The sequence below is a fragment of the Sus scrofa genome, chromosome 13, assembly GCF_000003025.6.
Source record: "Sus scrofa isolate TJ Tabasco breed Duroc chromosome 13, Sscrofa11.1, whole genome shotgun sequence".
Taxonomy (NCBI): Eukaryota; Metazoa; Chordata; class Mammalia; order Artiodactyla; family Suidae; genus Sus; species Sus scrofa.
In genome coordinates, this window is record NC_010455.5 from 13,845,275 (window position 1) to 13,863,650 (window position 18,376).

General features: G+C 40.8%; 1 protein-coding gene across 6 annotated transcripts in view; it reads right to left on the reverse strand.

Moving 5' to 3' along the window:
- NEK10 (NIMA related kinase 10) overlaps positions 1–18,376 on the reverse strand; it is a 180,719-nt gene that overhangs the window by 94,097 nt on the left and 68,246 nt on the right. For all 6 annotated transcript variants that reach the window (XM_021071459.1, XM_021071458.1, XM_021071460.1 and 3 more), the window contains 8 exons: positions 17,484–17,562; positions 15,586–15,653; positions 15,243–15,322; positions 13,193–13,279; positions 10,466–10,690; positions 7,050–7,189; positions 5,864–5,925; positions 1,028–1,105 (listed from right to left, as the gene is read on the reverse strand). In XM_021071459.1, the coding sequence (XP_020927118.1) occupies positions 1,028–1,105; positions 5,864–5,925; positions 7,050–7,189; positions 10,466–10,690; positions 13,193–13,279; positions 15,243–15,322; positions 15,586–15,653; positions 17,484–17,562 (819 nt within the window). The remainder of the gene's footprint in view (positions 1–1,027; positions 1,106–5,863; positions 5,926–7,049; positions 7,190–10,465; positions 10,691–13,192; positions 13,280–15,242; positions 15,323–15,585; positions 15,654–17,483; positions 17,563–18,376) is intronic.

The following is an 18,376-nucleotide window of genomic DNA, read 5'->3' on the forward strand; positions in this document are numbered from 1 at the left end:
TAGTTTCTTACCTCCTTTCTAATGACTTAAAAAAAAAAAAAATGAGCTCCTGCAAAGACATGATAAATCTGATTTGATCATTCCAGCATCTTTGGTTCTTTTTTCATTTTTGTTTGTCTGTTTGTTTGTTTATTTGTTTTGCCATTTCTTGGGCTGCTCCCGTGGCGTATGGAGGTTCCCAGGCTAGGGGTCTAATCGGAGCTGTAGCCACCGGCCTACGCCAGAGCCACAGCAACACGGGATCCGAGCCACATCTGCAACCTACACCACAGCTCACAGCAACGCCAGCTCCTTAACCTACTGAGCAAGGCCAGGGATCGAACCCACAACCTCATGGTTCCCAGTCGGATTCATTAACCACTGTGCCACCAGGGGAACTCCATTCCAGTGTCTTTGGGAGCACTGGCCCCCTGTTCCCTCCAATCAAAAAAGCACACAAGACTCTGCATAAGGGGCCCCTTCTTACCTTTCAGGCCTCAGCTCTTAATTAAGTCACTCCCCACCCCACCCCACCCCCAGCCCCACTCATCCACCTAAGCACACTCTAAGTTGCCAGGATCCCGTGCTTCGCACATGCAGTTCCTTCTGGGTGGATGCCCCGCCACCCTGCGGCAGGTATCACTGGTGCCCACTTCCATCCCTTTATTCACCTTCGCATCCAGCAAGCTCCATTTCACAGGTGTGCCTTTGTGAAGGTGAAATGCTAGTGACTGTGGTCCATGCTTAAAGAGGGCACATAATTCTCCTCTTATTATTTTCTGATAAACAAGCAATGTGTTTGAAAAATAGAACTTACTGATGAGGAAAGAAATACCTAAGTAAAGTTACCTGACGTCCTTCAGAGAAACCACTGCTAAGCCTTTAATATTGTTTTAACAGCATTTGTCCCCATGCTAGGCTTAGATATTTGCCCTTCTGGTCAGCACAGGAACCAGTGCTAACCTAAATCGTCTAAAATTCATAGATTATCAAAATTTCCCCACATTTCATTAACTTGATATTAAAGAACAATGGACATGCTTCTTACCTGTAACAGATGAGTGTTTGCTGCATTCTTTTGTTTGTTTGGTAAAATTAATTTTGCTATTGTATAGACACCATTTTCCTGGAAGAATAAAGGTGCCACGTTATTAGGACCAGTAACAATGCCACAGAGATACACAGAATACTAAAGAAAAAATATTAGTATAATTTTGGAATTATGGGTAAATATCACAGGACAATACTAAACATGTCAGTGTAATACTTTGAAACACTGAAGACTACAACCACAATCTTAAATTTTCACCTGTCGTTAAAGATTATAAATAACAAAGTATATCAATTAAAAGTGATTTAAATACTTTAAAGGCAAGGGATGAGGGCGAAAAAGGGACAGAATAAAGGAATCTAAATATCTTTATATTTTGCATTTTAAATATCTAATTATGAAATACAATTTTCCCTTTATGGTTTTATTAATTAAATAATGCATATAGATAAATTACTATAGAAAAGAAAAAAATTAAAAATAACAGAAACAAACATAATGGAATAAAAAAGAAAATGAAAGTTATTTTGTAAATAGTTAATGTCTTTCTAGAATTATTTATAATACAAATACAGCCGTGGAAGAGTGAACAAAAAGTATCACCTTAATGCTACCTTTTATTATCTTAAATTATAATTTATTGAGTTCTACACTATGTGGACATTTACAACTGGGAAGAGCTTTCCCTGCCTTACTGCACTAGTTCTTTATAGCTATTCTGTGAATTAGTATATAGTTTCCATTTTATACATGACAAAGTCAAAACTTAAGCTAAGTCTTTTTTTCCAGGGGCCGAGATAGCAAATAATGATAACAGGACTAGCCTCCTGCCCCACCAGCCACGCCGATCTCAGCAGAGCTTCCCCAGAGACTCTGATCATTGGCAGCCTGATCCCTTACTAACTTTATGAACTGATGTATTTGGAAGTTGATGTATTGACCAAAAAAAAAGTTTCCTCTGTAAAGTTCAACAAGCAAAACTAACTTTTATAATAGAAACACAAGAGTTGTCCACTTATATATGTATTTACATATGCAAACATGTGTGTATATACACACACATATAACTCTACATATAGTGGTTGATTAATGAAATATGCTTTGTGAAATCAGTTTCCTGGCAATAAATATTTTGTTTGCTGTGTTTCAATCACCTCTAGCTGAATATTTTGATGTACTCTTTTAAAGTGACTGCTGTCCTTAACTCCTGGTATCCCATATGTCCAGAATTAAAGCAATTCAGAATAGCTTTTATTTAAAAAAAAAAGATAAAGATGGAGTTCCCTCATGGCTCAGCTGGTTAAGGATTCAGAGTTGTCACTGCTATGGCATAAGTTGGATCCCTGGTCTGAGAACTTTTGCATGCTACGGGTGCAGCCTAAATAAATGAATAAATAAATAATTTCTAAAAGATAAAGAAAATAAAAAAGACAGCACATAATATGGGAAAGAAGGAGTTCCTGTCATGGCTCAGTGGTTAACAAACCTGACTACTATCCATGAGGATGAGGATTTGATCCCTGGCCTTGCTCAGTGGGTTAAGGATACGGCATTGCCATGAGCTGTGGTGTAGGTCGCATTCACGGCTCGCATCCTGCGTTGCTGTGGCTGTGGTGTAGACTGGCAGCTGCAGCTCCGATTTGACCCCTAGCCTGGGAACCTCCATGTGCCATGGGTGTGGCCCTTAAAAAGAAAAAAGGCAAATAAATAAATAAATAAATAAGGGAAAGAAATATCATCAACCATGACAAGGGGGTTCTTTTTAAGCAAGTGAGTTAAAAGGGGAAGGAAAAAATATCAAGTGGAATTTAACACATATTAAGATGGCAGAATAGAAGGACTGGAGCTCAACTTCTCTCCTAAAAACAACAAAATTCACAACTAAAAGCTGAGCAATCTCCACCCAAATGGACCAGAAACCTTAAAAAAGACATCCTACTCCAGAAGAACAAGAAGAGGCCACATCAAGAGGGAGGAGGGGTGATTTCATGATACAAACAACCCCATACCTCCCAGGTGGGAAGCTCCACAGACTGAAAACTAACTGGTTCACAGAGAGAGACTCACCTACAGGAGTGAGAGTTCTGAGCCCCACATCAAACCCTCACCTGTGGGGATCCGGCACCAGGAGAAAGAGCCCCTGGAGCATCTGGCTTTGAAGGCCAGTGGGGCTTGTGCACAGGAGCTCCACAGGACTGGGGGAAACAGAGACCCCATTCTTAAAAGGCACACACAGACTTTCATGTGCACTGGGTCCCAGGGCAGAGTGAGGTCTCCACAGGAACCTAGGTCAAACCTGACTGCAGTTCTTGGAGGACATCCTGGGAAAACAGGGGTGAATGTGGCTTGTTGTGAGGGAGGGACATTGAAGGCAAAGCTCTTGGGAATATTCAGCAGCTGCCTTTCTCTGGAGGTGGCCATTTGGGGAAAATCTGGCCCCACCCATCAGCCAGCCTGAGAAGCCCCAGGGCAAACAACAACCCAGGTGGGACAACAGCACTGCTGCCCCTCAGTAAACAGGCTACCTAAAGACCCCTCAGGCACACAGCTGCCTCTAATCCCATCCAGAGACTAAGCCCCACCCAACAGAGGGGTTAGAATCCCTCCTCCTACCAGGGGCAGGCATCAGCCCCTCCCATCAGGAAGCCTACAGCAAGCCCCCCATACTGACCTCAGCCACAAGGGGGGCAGACACCACAAGTAAGAGAGGCTACAACCCTTTTATCTGTAAAAAGGTCACCACACCAAAAACCAGTACAAATGAAAAGACAGGGAACTCTAACTCAGATGAGAGGGAAAGGAAAAACCCCAGAAAAACAGCTAAGCCATGAGGAGATTCTCAGCCTCCAGGAAAAAGACTTCAGACTGTTGATGCTGAAGATGATGCAAGACATCAAAAATAAACTGGAGGCAAAGATGGATAACTTACAGGAAACACTGACCAAAGAGATACAAGATACAAAACTTAAAACAAGAAGAGATGCAAACTACAATAACTGAAATACAAAATTCGCTAGAAGCAGCGAACAGCAGAATACAGGAGGCAGAAGAACAAATAAGCAAGGTGGAGGACAGACGAGTGGAAATGACGGATGCAGAACAGAAAAGAGAAAAAAGATTGAAAACAAATGAAGAGAGTTTCAGAGAACTCTGGGACAACGTGAAACGCACCAACATCCATATTATAGGGGTGCCAGAAGGAGAAGAGAGAGAGAAGGGGACAGAAAAAATATTCCAAGAGATAATAGCCAAAAACTTCCCTCACATGGGAAAGGAACCACTCACTCAAACCCAGGAAGCACAATGAGTACCATACAAAATAAACCCAAGGAGGAATACACCAAGACACATGTTAATCAAGCTGACCAAAATTCAAGCCAAAGAGAAAATCTTGAAAGCACCTAGGGAAAAGAACCAAGTAACATACAAGGGAACCCCGATAAGGTTATCAGCAGATTTGTCAGCAGAAACTCTGCAGGCCAGAAGGGAGTGGCATGATATACTCAAGGTGATGAAAGGAAAAAACCTCCAACCAAGATGACTCTACCCAGCAAGGCTCTCGTTCAGATTTGGAGGAGAAAGCAAAACCTTCACACATAAGCAAAAGCTGAGAGAATTCAGCAACACTAAACCAGCCTTACAACAAATACTAAAGGAACTTCCCTAGGCAGAAAAGGAAAGACAGCAACAGGAAACAAAAATTCCACAAATGACAAGGCTCACCAGTAAAGGTATATATACAGTAAAGATACGAAATCATCCATGCACAATTATACCACCAAAGTCAGAAATCATGAGAAGAGGTGGGTACAAACGCAGGACACTGGAGATGAACTTGCAATTAAGAGAACAACAACTCAAAACAATCTCATATACATATAGGCTCTTACATCAAAACTTCAGAATGACTGCAAACCAAAAATCTACAATTCATACACTAACAAGGAATCTCTGGAGAAGAAATATATCTCATAGTAAATAAGTGCATAATCCACCATGAAGGGGGTCATTTGACATCATTCTTGGAATGCTGAAGTCTCCTTAGATCTTATTCTGATTTCCTCTCCATCAAAGAATTTGTGATAATTATAATTAAATAATGCAACTGTACAATTAAATAATGCAGTTCTACAATTGTATTAATAACCATTTCTCTCCAAGGTACAATGTGAGGTGTATACTGTCTTGTTTATCACATCACCTAGAATGGTGTAATGCCTTTATTGAAGAACCAATAAGATGTAACAAATTGTGAGGACATATTTATATAGTTACACAGTTTTTTAACCAATTTATGCATTTTATATTTTACTTATTTTCAGAGGGTGTATTATTTTTGTTATTCTTACCAGTTAAATTATTCTTTTTATGATGCTATATAAAATATTTAATGGTATATAAGGCTTCCTTCTTTATAAATTTTAGTTGCACAATATACACAATTTTAATATAATGGTAATTTTTAAAGAGAAATTGAAAATGTAATAGATAATACTAAGGTAAAGATGAAAGCCATACAAAATGGGATAAAGTATAGAATAAATTTCCTATTTGTCTCAGCATATTTTCCATTCCACTTTTCCAGAGGGAGTCACTTATTCTGTTTAAGACCCATGATATAATAATCTGTATGAATGTAATTGTGTTTAAATATATGTATTTTATTCTATAAAAAAAACAATTAAAATATATATATATATTTTTTAAAAATAAGACATATTAAACTATTTTAAAACCATGTTGCTAGGACCCCAGAAGCTGTGTTCAGGGACACAGGTGCCAGCTGAGGTGAGCTCCCACCATCGTGACATGGTCTTGGCACCGCCTTCTCACCTGAACCACCTGCTGGGCATTGGTGTCATTGAGCACAAGTTCAGTGAGGGCTGCACAGCAGGCTGGAAAGAAAACCACCAACACGGAGTCAGTCATCAGCAACATTCTAAGTCCTGTCAGAGAAGTGTTGGCAGTCACTCCTCAGAAAAAACTGATTCTCCTTTTGTCATGGCTCTGGGAGAGGGAAATGCTTCTAACTCTCCTCTTCATGTAATTCATAGGCACCCCTACCCCAGCAGCCTTTTATCGAGCACCTATTGTGTACCCAGAGGGAGGTACTGTTTCTACCTCATTCACTATAACCCCTGGTGCCCAACACATGCCTGGAACTTAGCAGATGCTCAATACACATCCATGATGGTTGAGTAAATGACCATTTTAAATATATTATCCGGAATTCCCATCATGGCGCAGTGGAAGCAAATCCGACTAGGAACCATGAGGTTGTGGGTTTGATCCCTGGCCTCACTCAGTGGGTTAAGGATCCAGCATTGCCGTGAGTTGTGGTGTAGATTGCAGACGTGGCTTGGATCCCGAATTGCTGTGGCTATGCTGTAGGCCAGCAGCTGTAGCTCCAATTAGACCCCTAGCCTGGGAACCTCCATAAGCTGTGGGTACGGCCCTAAAAAAAGACAAAAAAAAAAAAACAGAACAAAAGAAAAAAATTAAATGTATTACCCAAATTAACCCTTATAGTCAGAGTATGAACTCTGATTGCTAATTTTACCAATGTGAAGACTGAGGTTCAGAGAGGCTAACAGACGAGGCTGCTGAACTAGTAAGTGGAAGGGGCCGAGAGTTCACCCTCCATCATCCAGATGTCCAGAACATGGAAGGGAAAGGACAGCTTAGGCTATGGCTAACCAGCAAGTCCAACACTAGTACCACGAAGTTTCAGGCATCCACATGGATTTAACTTCACATTTTTTTTTTTTTTGGCCATGCCTGAGGCATATGTAAGTTCTGGGCCAGGGATCGAACCCATGCCAGAGCAGTGACCCAAAGCTACTGAAGTGACAACACTGGATCTTTAACCCACTGTGCACAAGGGGACTCCTTAGCCTCATATTTTTTTAAAGTGATAAATTGGGCCTGATTAATGTTATCACTATAATTTTATAACAGAATGATAATATAAGGGTTAAACAGTACTAAATAATAAAACATAATAATATGATATAAATACCTGCTTGAAGAGAGAAAGTATTTTCCTGTATTTCCCGAGGGCTTAGATCTTCTGACAAATGAAGCTGCTGGATCCGGCCAGCCGCATTGGCGCTTGACAGGCTGCCAATGGAGGAACGATCAGAAACGAAATTTCGGTCTCTGAAAAAGAAAAGTTAATGCAAAGACCAAGTTATCAATGTTCCTTCATGGTCAGTGCTTTCTAGCTCCTGGATGAGAAATGTCTGCCTCCCCCAGGTCATATGGTTTTATTCTGTGTAATCTTTATTGTCTGGCCTTCCAATCCATCCAGGTGTGATTTTTGTACATGGTGTGAGGCAGGGGTCGTTCCTCTCTTTTCCTGCATCTGCCTTTGTTTTGAACTCTGTTCTGCCATTTCCTTGAACACAGCTCAGACTTCATCATTCTGAGTTTTGTCTTTTTCTCTTTAATTTCAATCTTCCTTTATCTTAGGCAAATTCGCTCCTAGCAGGTCACTGGGGTTTTCCAAAAATTCCTTTTGTTTTATCCTCTACCTTAGGGATATCAATTATCCATGTATTGAAAACCCATCTTCTGCAGGCCAGGTCCTTCATTTTCCAGTTGCTCTTATTCCTTTGTCTTTTTCCTCTGTGTATGTGCAATGTTTTCAGGCATGCCCTTCCTTTTACTAACTCCACATCCTTCCTGGTACTCAGTTCTATGGCAGTGTTCAGTTTTCATTTTCTTTCCAAGCACCACAATCATTCTGCTCTACCTTTTTATTGTCCTATCATCTCGTTTTTAATCTCTATTCATAAATGTCATGTTCTATTTAATGTCTTTGATAAAATAAAGCATTTGTTTTTCTGTTTACTTAGTGCAACATCTTCCATAATAGATGACTCATCTATCTTTATCTGCTTTGTTCCCTTTTGTTGTACATGGTCACCATGTTTTTTCGTTTATTTACTTTGGTGGCAGTAGCTGTCTAGATTTTTATGTGTGCACATATAATGTGAAGAGTCTCCTTGGCCTCTCTCCTGTGTCATCTGGGCCCAAGGCCCACCTTCAGTGAGCACAGGGAAGGCAATGGAGCTGGATCTAAGAATAGTCACAGTCAATGACCTTTAATTGCATTCAAACTTGAATCTTAGGGATCACTCTGCCTGATCAAGAGTAGGCAGTCCTTTAGGAACGGCCTTTGAGTTTGGGATTGCAGGCGAATGGGCATGAACAGATTTCCTGGAAACCACACTGACAACAGAGCCTGCGTATACTCAAGCCAATAGACAACCCAGCCATCTCACCCCTGTTCCAGCTCCAGGCAGCCCAAGCTCTGAAAGGATATTGTTTACCCAGCTGGGGTAATAAATTCTCCCAGAGCACTGAGCCATATTTAACATAGAAGAAGTGTTGACACATATCATCTTCCCAGGGAAGAGATTTCCAACATTGCACCATAGAAGTGGACATGGAAAATTACTCTTTAGACGTGAAAGAATTCTTTTCTATAATGGGCAGTTATGATTTGAGCAAAAGAGGAAAACTTGAGCCTATAGTAAACTCAATTCTATGTGATCAAAATGCAGGTCTTGTCCCTGAAGTACTGTTTAACTGTTATATAATTTAATTTTATCATCAAGAGAATAGCTGCTCTCCAAGAGGGCTACCCACAGGCACTGTCACAGGTATGATGGACCAATAATAAAACAACCACCACCAGCAGAAGCATCCTACAAACTCAAGAGAAAAAATACCTTTGAAATCATAATTATTATGACTCTGGAGCTACCTTATTATGCCACCATACTAACGAAAGATTTACAACTTACATTTTAAAATAGTTGAGATTTTTATGGGATATTCATAAAAGCAAGTAGATTGTCATGAGGCCACACATTTTTTCTCTTGGTTTTGGTAATGACAGAAATTGTTAACAAAACCATTGCTCTCATCTCTACAGTCTGTCCTTATGCTTTGGAATGCTTTGGTATGCTTGGAGTTGATGACTCTTACTTTCACAATAGCAAGTCACCAGGCATAAACAGCACAAAGTCTGAATATTGATTTGATAACATATCACATTTAAAATTGATGTGTTACTCTGCTTTTATTAGAATAAGCTTTATTTTCATATTACAGATAAATGCGATCTTCTTCAGGCAGACATAATCTTTTCCAACTTTGATTCAGCACCTAGGGGGATGACTTATGCTTTACAATAATTATAGGTAAAAGAACCTTCCCACTGATGGTATCCATAGATGTTGTTATTAAATACTTCTCAATATATATAATACATACAAATATCTACCATTTTTGTTATTGTTCTAGTTTTTGCAACATAAATCAAGAGAATTTCGGTTCGAAACTATTTTAACAAACCATTCCTTCCCCAGATCCATGGCTTTGAATGTCACTGGAGTCTACTCTTAAAAGAGAAATAACAAAGACAGGCACTGCAGCAGAGATTAGAGAGAAAGGGGGAGAACTCGATGGAGATGTGTAACATGGCAATCATTTGATTAACCATATTATCACAAGGATTATATACCGGTTTCTTTGTCTTCTCTTTATAGATGAATGACATATAAACACAGAGACATTTTAGTAAAATAGTAGTAATTACTGTAATTATTGGGATTACAATATGCTTATACTGACTCAAGAAAAATGTGGCAAAGAAGTTCCCATTGTGGCTCAGCGGTAACGAGCCCAGCTAGTATCCATGAGGATGCAGGTTCAATCCCTGGCCTCATTCAGTGGGTTAAGGATCCGGTGTTGCCATGAGTTGTGGTGTAGGTCGCAGATGCAGCTCAGATCCCGCGTTGCTGTGGTTGTGGTGTAGGCCAGCAGCAGTAGCTCTGATTCAACCCCTAGCTTGGGAACTTCCATATGCTGCAGGTTCAGCCCTAAAAAGCTGAAAAAAAAAAAAAAAAAGAAAGAAAAAAGAAAAACGTGTCAAGACTAATGTTTTGTTTGGGTTACTGGGTTTCCATTCAACCCACATTTTCAGACTGATGGCCTTCTACCTCCTGGCACTGTCCTGGAGGCTGAGGATGCGAAGATGAATATGTCAAGGCTTCCTGATAAATACGTCAAGGAACTTAAAGGTTGAACGCTCTCAACAGTGCTTTAGAGCCTGTTGACAACAATTAAAAATGACTTGGGGAGTTACATGGTGGTCTAGTGGTTAAGATTCTGTACTTTCACTGCTGTGGCCTGGGTGCAAGCCCTGGCCTTGAAACTGAGACTCCCACATCAAATATGCTGTGTGTCATAGCCAAAAAACAAAATAAATAAAAATAACTTTTTTTTTCTAAAAAAGACTGCAGAACATGAATGACCAAAGGGCAGAAGGAGCCAGCTGAGCGAGTGACCACTCCACCTTCCCCTGCCAGGACCCCAGCCTTCCTCAACCAGGGAGACGTCAGCCAAAGCCCCACCCTGACTCACCCTCGCAAAATATGAAGAAGCTGCTTGATGCCTCCCCAGATGCGAATTTCCACACTGGTCTCGGGGTCCTCACAAACCTGTACCAGAATCCAGACAACACTCCAGAGCAGCTTCAGGTGGTCCGAGTGGAGCAGGCTGAGGAGAACGGGCACCCCCTCGTACAGCTTCACCTGCTCCTTCACCTGGCGCTCGGCACACAACAAGCGCAGCAGCTCTGCCGTCAGCCTGCAGGGGGCGACATTCAAGCTGAGAGGCAGCACTCCCCAGACTGTCAGGCAAACATATCACATTCAAGTTTCAGTCCCCGGGCGTTTTCTGTAAAGGGCTGGACCACAGCCAGATGTTTTCAGCATTGGGGGCCACACGACCACCAGCCACACCAATAGGTGCAAAAGCAGCCACAGACAACACACAGACATTGGGGGCTCAGCTGTGCTCCAATAAATCTTTATTCACAAAAACAGGCAGGAGGCTAAATACAGCCTGTGGGTCCTAGCTTTCCCCACCATTTTCTAAGTCATATCTGCCTGGTCCGGCTAAATACCTATTAATCAGCAAGTTGCACCAAGTACATACAAGGGGACCTGCATTTTGCACAAGACAAAAGAAATAGAAAAGCTTACTCCTAGTATTCAGAAACTTAATGTATGACTGCAAAAATCAGACATCAAAACATGATAATAAAACCACTATATGCAGGGAAATTAAATGTAAAGTGCTCAGTGAATATCTGCAGAGTAAAATAAAAATAACGATGGCTGAGACAAGGTTCAGCTGAGCTGTGAAATATTATGATGGTAGACAGTGCATAGAATCATCCTTAATCCTCCAGTCTCTCTCTCTCCTCTCCATGGACAATGTCATTTACTCCCATGGCCTCAAATACTCCTCCTAACCTGGTCTTGTGACCTTAGAGACAGCATCACCCTTAACTCTAGAAGTTCTGTCCACATACCTGTTCCATAGGTACTTACCCCACTGTCTCTAAACTCATCATTATCCTCCTCCCCAAATCAGCCCTTCCTTTTATATTCCCAGTGTAGACCCAGGGCACCACAATCTTCAATTTTCCAAGCTGAAGACTGGGAAACATCCAAGACACTTCCCTCTCCTTTTCCAACTTGCCACTGCCAATCGAGAGCTTTCAGTTCCCCTATTTCCTGATCAACCACTGGGATTAATTCTCTTCTAAGTCCTGCTGCTAGCTGGCCCCACTGCCCTCCACCGTGTGATAATCGGTTATACTCAAGATATAAGACCCTCTTATCACCCACCTCTCCAGCATTCTCATTCTTATCCTGCTCCACAAGTCCTTTCCGGAGGTAATTTTCCATGGCTTCTCCCCTCCCCAGACTTTCATGCTCTGATACTCAGAACCTATATTCTTTGATAGATGGTATTCTTCACCTTCACCAAACTGTCCCTCTTTGTTCTAAGTGGATCTCATTCTGTGGTTATATTCCACACCCCCTATAACACTGCTATCGGAGTAACTGTTCCCCAAAATAACTCTGATAACTCTGATTCCCCAGTCTTTCTGAGAATCCCCATAATGTTCCTGATAAAACCCACACTCTTTGTGACCTGGCTAAAGGTGTCTCATTTATAAAATAAGAGGCTGACAGTGCAGATCAAATGAGTTAACTCACAAAAGTGCCTAGAGCAGAGCCTCATGTGTAGAAGGCCTGACCGGAGTGAGCTCTGTTCTAACTTATCGGCCACTGTCTAACTAGGTCCCTGGTGCCTGCAGGTGCCCGCCCATGCACGTTCCTCCCTCACACCATTGCATGCCTCCATGTGGCAGCAACAAATTCTGCCTAGACAGTTCCTCCTTCTAGGAAACTCAGCATGACCCCTCGTTCTGGTTGGAGGGTTGCTCTGTGCCCCCAGAGTGTCCATCCTGTGCATCCACTGACCACAGCACCCACAGGGTTGTGATCCAACTGGTGATCTGTGTGTCGGACTCATCTCCCACACCAGGCAATCATGTCTTGTTCATCTTTGGTTTTCCAACACCTGTGCAGAGGCTACGGGCAGTGAATGAATTCAGATAAGCAAGCAGACTATAAGTTTGTTAAAGAGCGTTAAATTGTTTTAGAAGAGGAATCCAAGGAATTTACTATGAGTTACATCAGTGCTTCACTACTTGGGATTTCTGCTCTATTTGCCTCTTTAGAAGATTGTGACTTACTCGACGACATATCAAATGATGTCAGTTGCAACTCTATAACCTAATGAATATTTGAATATAGTAAGTTTTTAGGGCAAGATGTTCAAGTGAATAGATTCTCTTGAGTTATAATAACAAGTGATTATGAAATAAATCAGTAGCTAGCTTAACATATTTTCCTTTCCTTAAGACATATTGGTTTTAGCAATCTAAAATTACACACACAATCTGAAATTACTAAAAGTGGAGCCACCTCAGAGTTTCTTTCTTAAGGAGGCCGGATATAAAAAAAAATTCAATAAACAAAATATTAAAGATGTGATCATAAGATTTATATATTTTGCATCTATGACCAGTTCTAGAAGTAAAGCAGGACCAAAGATAAATGTATACACCTCTTTGCTATTGGCTTCTTTACATAACTTAAAAAGGAAATAAATGCCAAGCTCACTCATGATACTCAGTTAACAATGTAAACAACATGACATAATAAAAACCATCATCATCATTTTCATCAAATAGAAGACACTGTGTTTTCCCCCCGTGAGCAAACCTACCTTTTGGAAAGCAAGTCATATTCATGTAAAATCATCAGCAGATTTTCTACAATGTTGAGTTCACTTATCTTCTCCCTACATTCTGGACTACAAAGTGATAACTATTAGTAACATTGAAAAATGTCTTTTACCATAGTCACCTATTTAATATCCTAGACTTCATATTATCCCAAGAGGACTAACAAAATGCAATCCAGCTCTATGGGACAGGGCTCCATCAAATTCCAACATTCAATCAGGACTGTATATCATAAATTTAAATTTCTTTAATAATAGTATATGATGATAACCTGATTCCCTTTGGAGAAAAGGAAGCACATACTATTTACAAAAAAGCATTGATTAGCATTATTCACAACAGCCAAGATACAGAAATGACTTATATGTCTTTTGACAGACAAAATGGATAAAGAAAACGATATATATAGATCACATAAATGATATATATAGTGATATATGAATATTATTCAGCCATAAAAAAGAAGGAAATCCTGTCAATTACGACAACATGGATGAACCTAGAGGACATTATGTTAAATGAAATAAGCTAGACAGAGAAGGGTATGGTATCCCTTACATGTAGAATCTAAAACAAACACAACTGAGTACATAGAAGCTGAGAAGAGAACAGTGGGTGCTTAGTGGGGGAAGCAGGGAGATGCAGGTTAAAGGTACAAATGTTGGCGTTCCTGTCGTGGCTCAGTGGTTAACGAACCCCACTACTATCTATGAGGACTCAGGTTCGATCTCTGGCCCCACTCAGTGGGTTAAGGATCTAGTGTTGCCGTGAGCTATGGTGTAGGTCACAGACATGGCTCGGATCTCACATTGCTATAGCTGTGCTGTAGGCCGGCAGCTACAGCTCCAATTTAACCCCAAGCCTGGGAACCTCCATATGCCACAGGTATGGCCTTAAAAAGACAAAAGACAAAAGACCAAAAAAAAAAAAAAAAAAAAAAAAAAAAAAAAGAGAAGAAGGTACAAATGTTCAATTATAAAAAGAATTGCTAAGGACCAGATGTCCAGCATGGTCGCTGCAGTTAGCAATGTGGTGTTGTGCCCTTGAAAGCTACTGGGAGATCTTACATATTCTCACCACACACAAAAAAGTGGACTGACAGGTGATGGATGTATCAATATATAATGGAATATTACCCAGACATAAAAAATGAAGTTTTGCCATGTGCAACAGCGAAGAAGGACTAGAGAATATTATGTTTAGTGAATTAGTCAGAGAAAGACAAATCCTCTATGTTATCACTTATACGTGGAAACGAAAAAATAATCGAATATATATAACAAAACAGAAACAGACTCACAGGTAGAAAGAACAAAGTGGTGATCATCAATGGGGAGAAGGAAGAAAAGAAGGGCAAAATAGGCAAATAGGATGGAGATACAAAGTACTACACATAAAATAGATCAGCAACAAGGATATAGTGCATAGAACAGGGAAATATAACAATTGTTTTATAATAACTTTAAATGGGGTATAAACTATGAAAATATTGAATCACGATGTTGTATATCTGAGACAAATGTAATATTGCAAATTAACTACAATTACAAAATACAATAACATAAATTTATTAAAATTATTTTGATCTTGGCAATCATTCCACAAAGTTTCCAGGCTAGGGGTCAAATCGGAGGTGCAGCTTCCAGCCTACACCACAGCCACAGCAACTCCAGATCAGAACCGCATCTTCAACCTTCACCACAGCTCAGGGCAACACTGGATTCTTAACCCACTGAGAGAGACCAGGGGTCAAACACGTGTCATCACGGATCTAGTCCCATTAGTTACCGCTGAGCCACAATGGAAACTCCAAAAAAAGAAAATTTAAATTGCTTTGCCATTCCAACTTAAATTCTCCAATGCTGCTTTTCTAATTCTATTCAGGGTCTTCTTCAATATATGAATGCTACTTCTTGATTATTTCTCACAAATTTTAAACAATAGGTGACGAAATAACTAGAGAAACTGATCTATTTCGCATCTCTGCCACCTAAAACGAGGCAGCAGCAGAAGTTATTTAAACACACTTACCTTTCAGCTAAACTAGCCAGAGCCAGAAGGGCACCCAACAGAACACTAGTATCTCGGGCACTGAGCAGATTTACTAATGTCTGTAAAATGAAGGAAAGTGAGGTTTAATTGTGTAAGTACGACAAGCTGCTTGAACAGTACAGTCTCTTTCTCAAGACCACGGAGGCTGACCCTCCAAAGACTTAAACAGGCACGACTCCCAGCTCTCACCGGGGTTGGCAGAGATTGACAATTTGGGGCTAGGGTGGCAGGTGTGTGAATTACAATGACCGCAGGGCTCTGAACCCAGGCATGTGAACTATCGCCCGGGGAAGACTTGGCGTTGACTCCTGGGACCACTCACCTTGTGGGCTCCGCTTGTGGTGACCCATTCTCTTTGGTCTTTCACAGCAGCAAGTTTTTGAAAAATATCTATAAAGGAAGGAAATGTCTCAATGAGGGAATTTAAGCTTAATGGGGGCAGTGCCCCTAGAACCTTGGGTCTCAAGTATTGGTGGGCAGGAGAAGGACAAGTGGAAACACAGGCAGCATGAAGGACAGTGGAGGGGTGGGGCAGGGTTGTTTTTTCACTCCTGGAATCACCTTTCAAGTTCAACTAGCATTTGTTACATATAATAAGTAGTGCATATATACTGCTATATACACTACTTATACATTCATAATAATGAACTACAGAGAGCAAAAAATCAAATGTTTCCTCTACTTAAAGTTGAATGAGTTTCAGAGTTCCTCATGGCTCAGCAGGTTAAGGATGCAGTGTTGTCACTGCTGTGGGTTGGGTTACTGCTGTGGCACAGGTTCAGTCTCTGGCCCAGGAACTTCAGCATGCCATGGGCATGGCCAAAAAAAAAAAAAAAAAAATTGAAATGAGTTCAAAATGAAACCTATTCTTCAGAGATCCTCCCATAAAAATTTCATGGCATGGACTTAGCAAGGTTCCTCAGCTGAGGGGGATGGTTGGCCTCAAATAACCTTCCCAGTGCCAAGGCCTTACCACAGACTCCTCCCTGTAACCAAGATTCAAGGGCCTATCGTGCAAACAAATATGGGAAACCAGCCTGTGCACATAAAGAAAGTGGGCTGCCCCCGCCAAGAACAGGAGTCCACACTCATCAAATGTGGATGGACGATGAATCCTGGAAGGTGTGCTGGGAGGAACTTTCAAAAAGAGAAGACTGGGTGTTGAGGGAGCAGCTCCTACTCACACAGACCAGTGCTTCTCATTATCATCATATTTAGGGTTTTGGTTTCTTTTGTTTGTTGGTTTTTGTTTGCTTTTGGTTTTTTTGTTTGTTTGTTTGTTTTTGGCCATGCCCATGGCACGTGGAAGTTCCCCGGCCAGGGGTTGAACCTGCACCACAGCAGTGACCTGCGCCACTGCAGTAACAACATCAGCGTCCTTAACCTGTTAACCAGTCGAGCCACCGGGAAATTCCTTGGCTTCTTTTTTATGTTCTGAATGTTCCAGATTTTTTGAAGTAGGTATTAGCTCAACCGAATACTCGATACTGACTCCTCTCCAACATTTTAATAGAAATCAAGAGACGAAAAAAAAATTTCTACCAAAATTTGCTTTTGTGAAGGAAGCCTCTCTTGCACTAAAAATAAGCTTGTGCTCAATGAAAATCTTTTGAAACACGTAACAGCTTTTTAAGATAAGAGCTATGATTTAAAAGTCTCCCCACCCTGCTGTATAACACGGGGAACTCCATTCAATAATCTTTTTTTTTTTTTTTTTTTTTTTGTCTTTTAGGCCTGCACCTGGAGGTTCCCAGGTCTAATCGGAGCTATAGCCTCGGCCTATGCCAGAGCCACAGCAACTCGGGATCCAAGCCATGTCTTTGACCCACACCACAACTTATGGCAAGGCCGGATCCTTAACCCACTGAGTGAGGCCAGGGATTGAACCCACAACCTCATGGTTCCTAGTCGGATTCATTAATCACTGAGCCACAACAGGAACTCCCATCACTCAATATTCTATGATAACCTAAATGGAAAAAGAATCTGAAGAAAATGGATATGTGTGTATATACAATTGATTCACTTGGTGTACACCTGAAACTAACACATTTTAAGTCAACTATACTCCAACAAAATTTTAAATAATAAAAATAAGTAAATATCCTCACTGAATCCATTTATTCCCTGAGTATAACATCTGGTGTGGCCTCTCAGTCCCATGGCTGCCGGTAAGCTTACCACCCTCCCTGCTGCAAACACCCTGCCAAGGGCTCTTACACGTCATGTTGACCAGCTTGTCCACGCTGTGCTGGGCCTCCCCGTAGCCAAGGTACCCATGGGCCACGATCTCCATGTACTGCAGGGGTGGACCAGACAACAGGGAGTCAGAGGGGAGGACACCCCAAGCGCAAAGCAGGTGGAGGACAAGGTCATGTACTTCTGAAAATGAGCTGCAGGTGGCGCCAAGGGTACACCAAACAACACACAGTGCCCTTGGGTCAGCTTCGCACAAGGGCAGAAGGGTTTCTGGGTTCTTTGCTTTCTCTTGCTTGCCCCAAAGTGGAGGGAAGGACAAGGAAAGATTGTTTAAACTCTCAAAAGTCCCAAGAGTCATTTACTGAATAAATTTGTGTCACAATTTAGCCCCCAAACATAAGATGCAAATAAGATGCATATATATAAATAACACAAAGAATTTTTATTCTTTAATGCACCTTTTGAGTAGAATGTTTATAATACACTGCATATATTTTATTGACCTTATGTTTTCTAATATCCTAAATTATATCTAACTAGCATACAAACAGCTAATAATAACCAGGATAAAATGTGGGGTTACTCTGACAATCCCTCACTGTGTATAACTGATTATAGTAAGAAATAGGCTCAAACACACATACATTTCTGATATTTTAGTGGAAGTAAAATGGATGAAAAGATCCTTACAAAATAATTTTATAAAAGACTATTTCATTAAATGAGCTAGGCTTTAGCCAATTAAAAATTACTCAAAAATAAAAACTGGATAGGTTTTATCAGTTTCCCAAATAAAAAATAATACAATTGATTTCACATTAAATCATCATTAATCTTCCACTAATCATTCAGAATGAGTTTGAAGGGTCATGGGTTGATTATTAAAATTATTATTTCCAGATTATTTGAGGGGG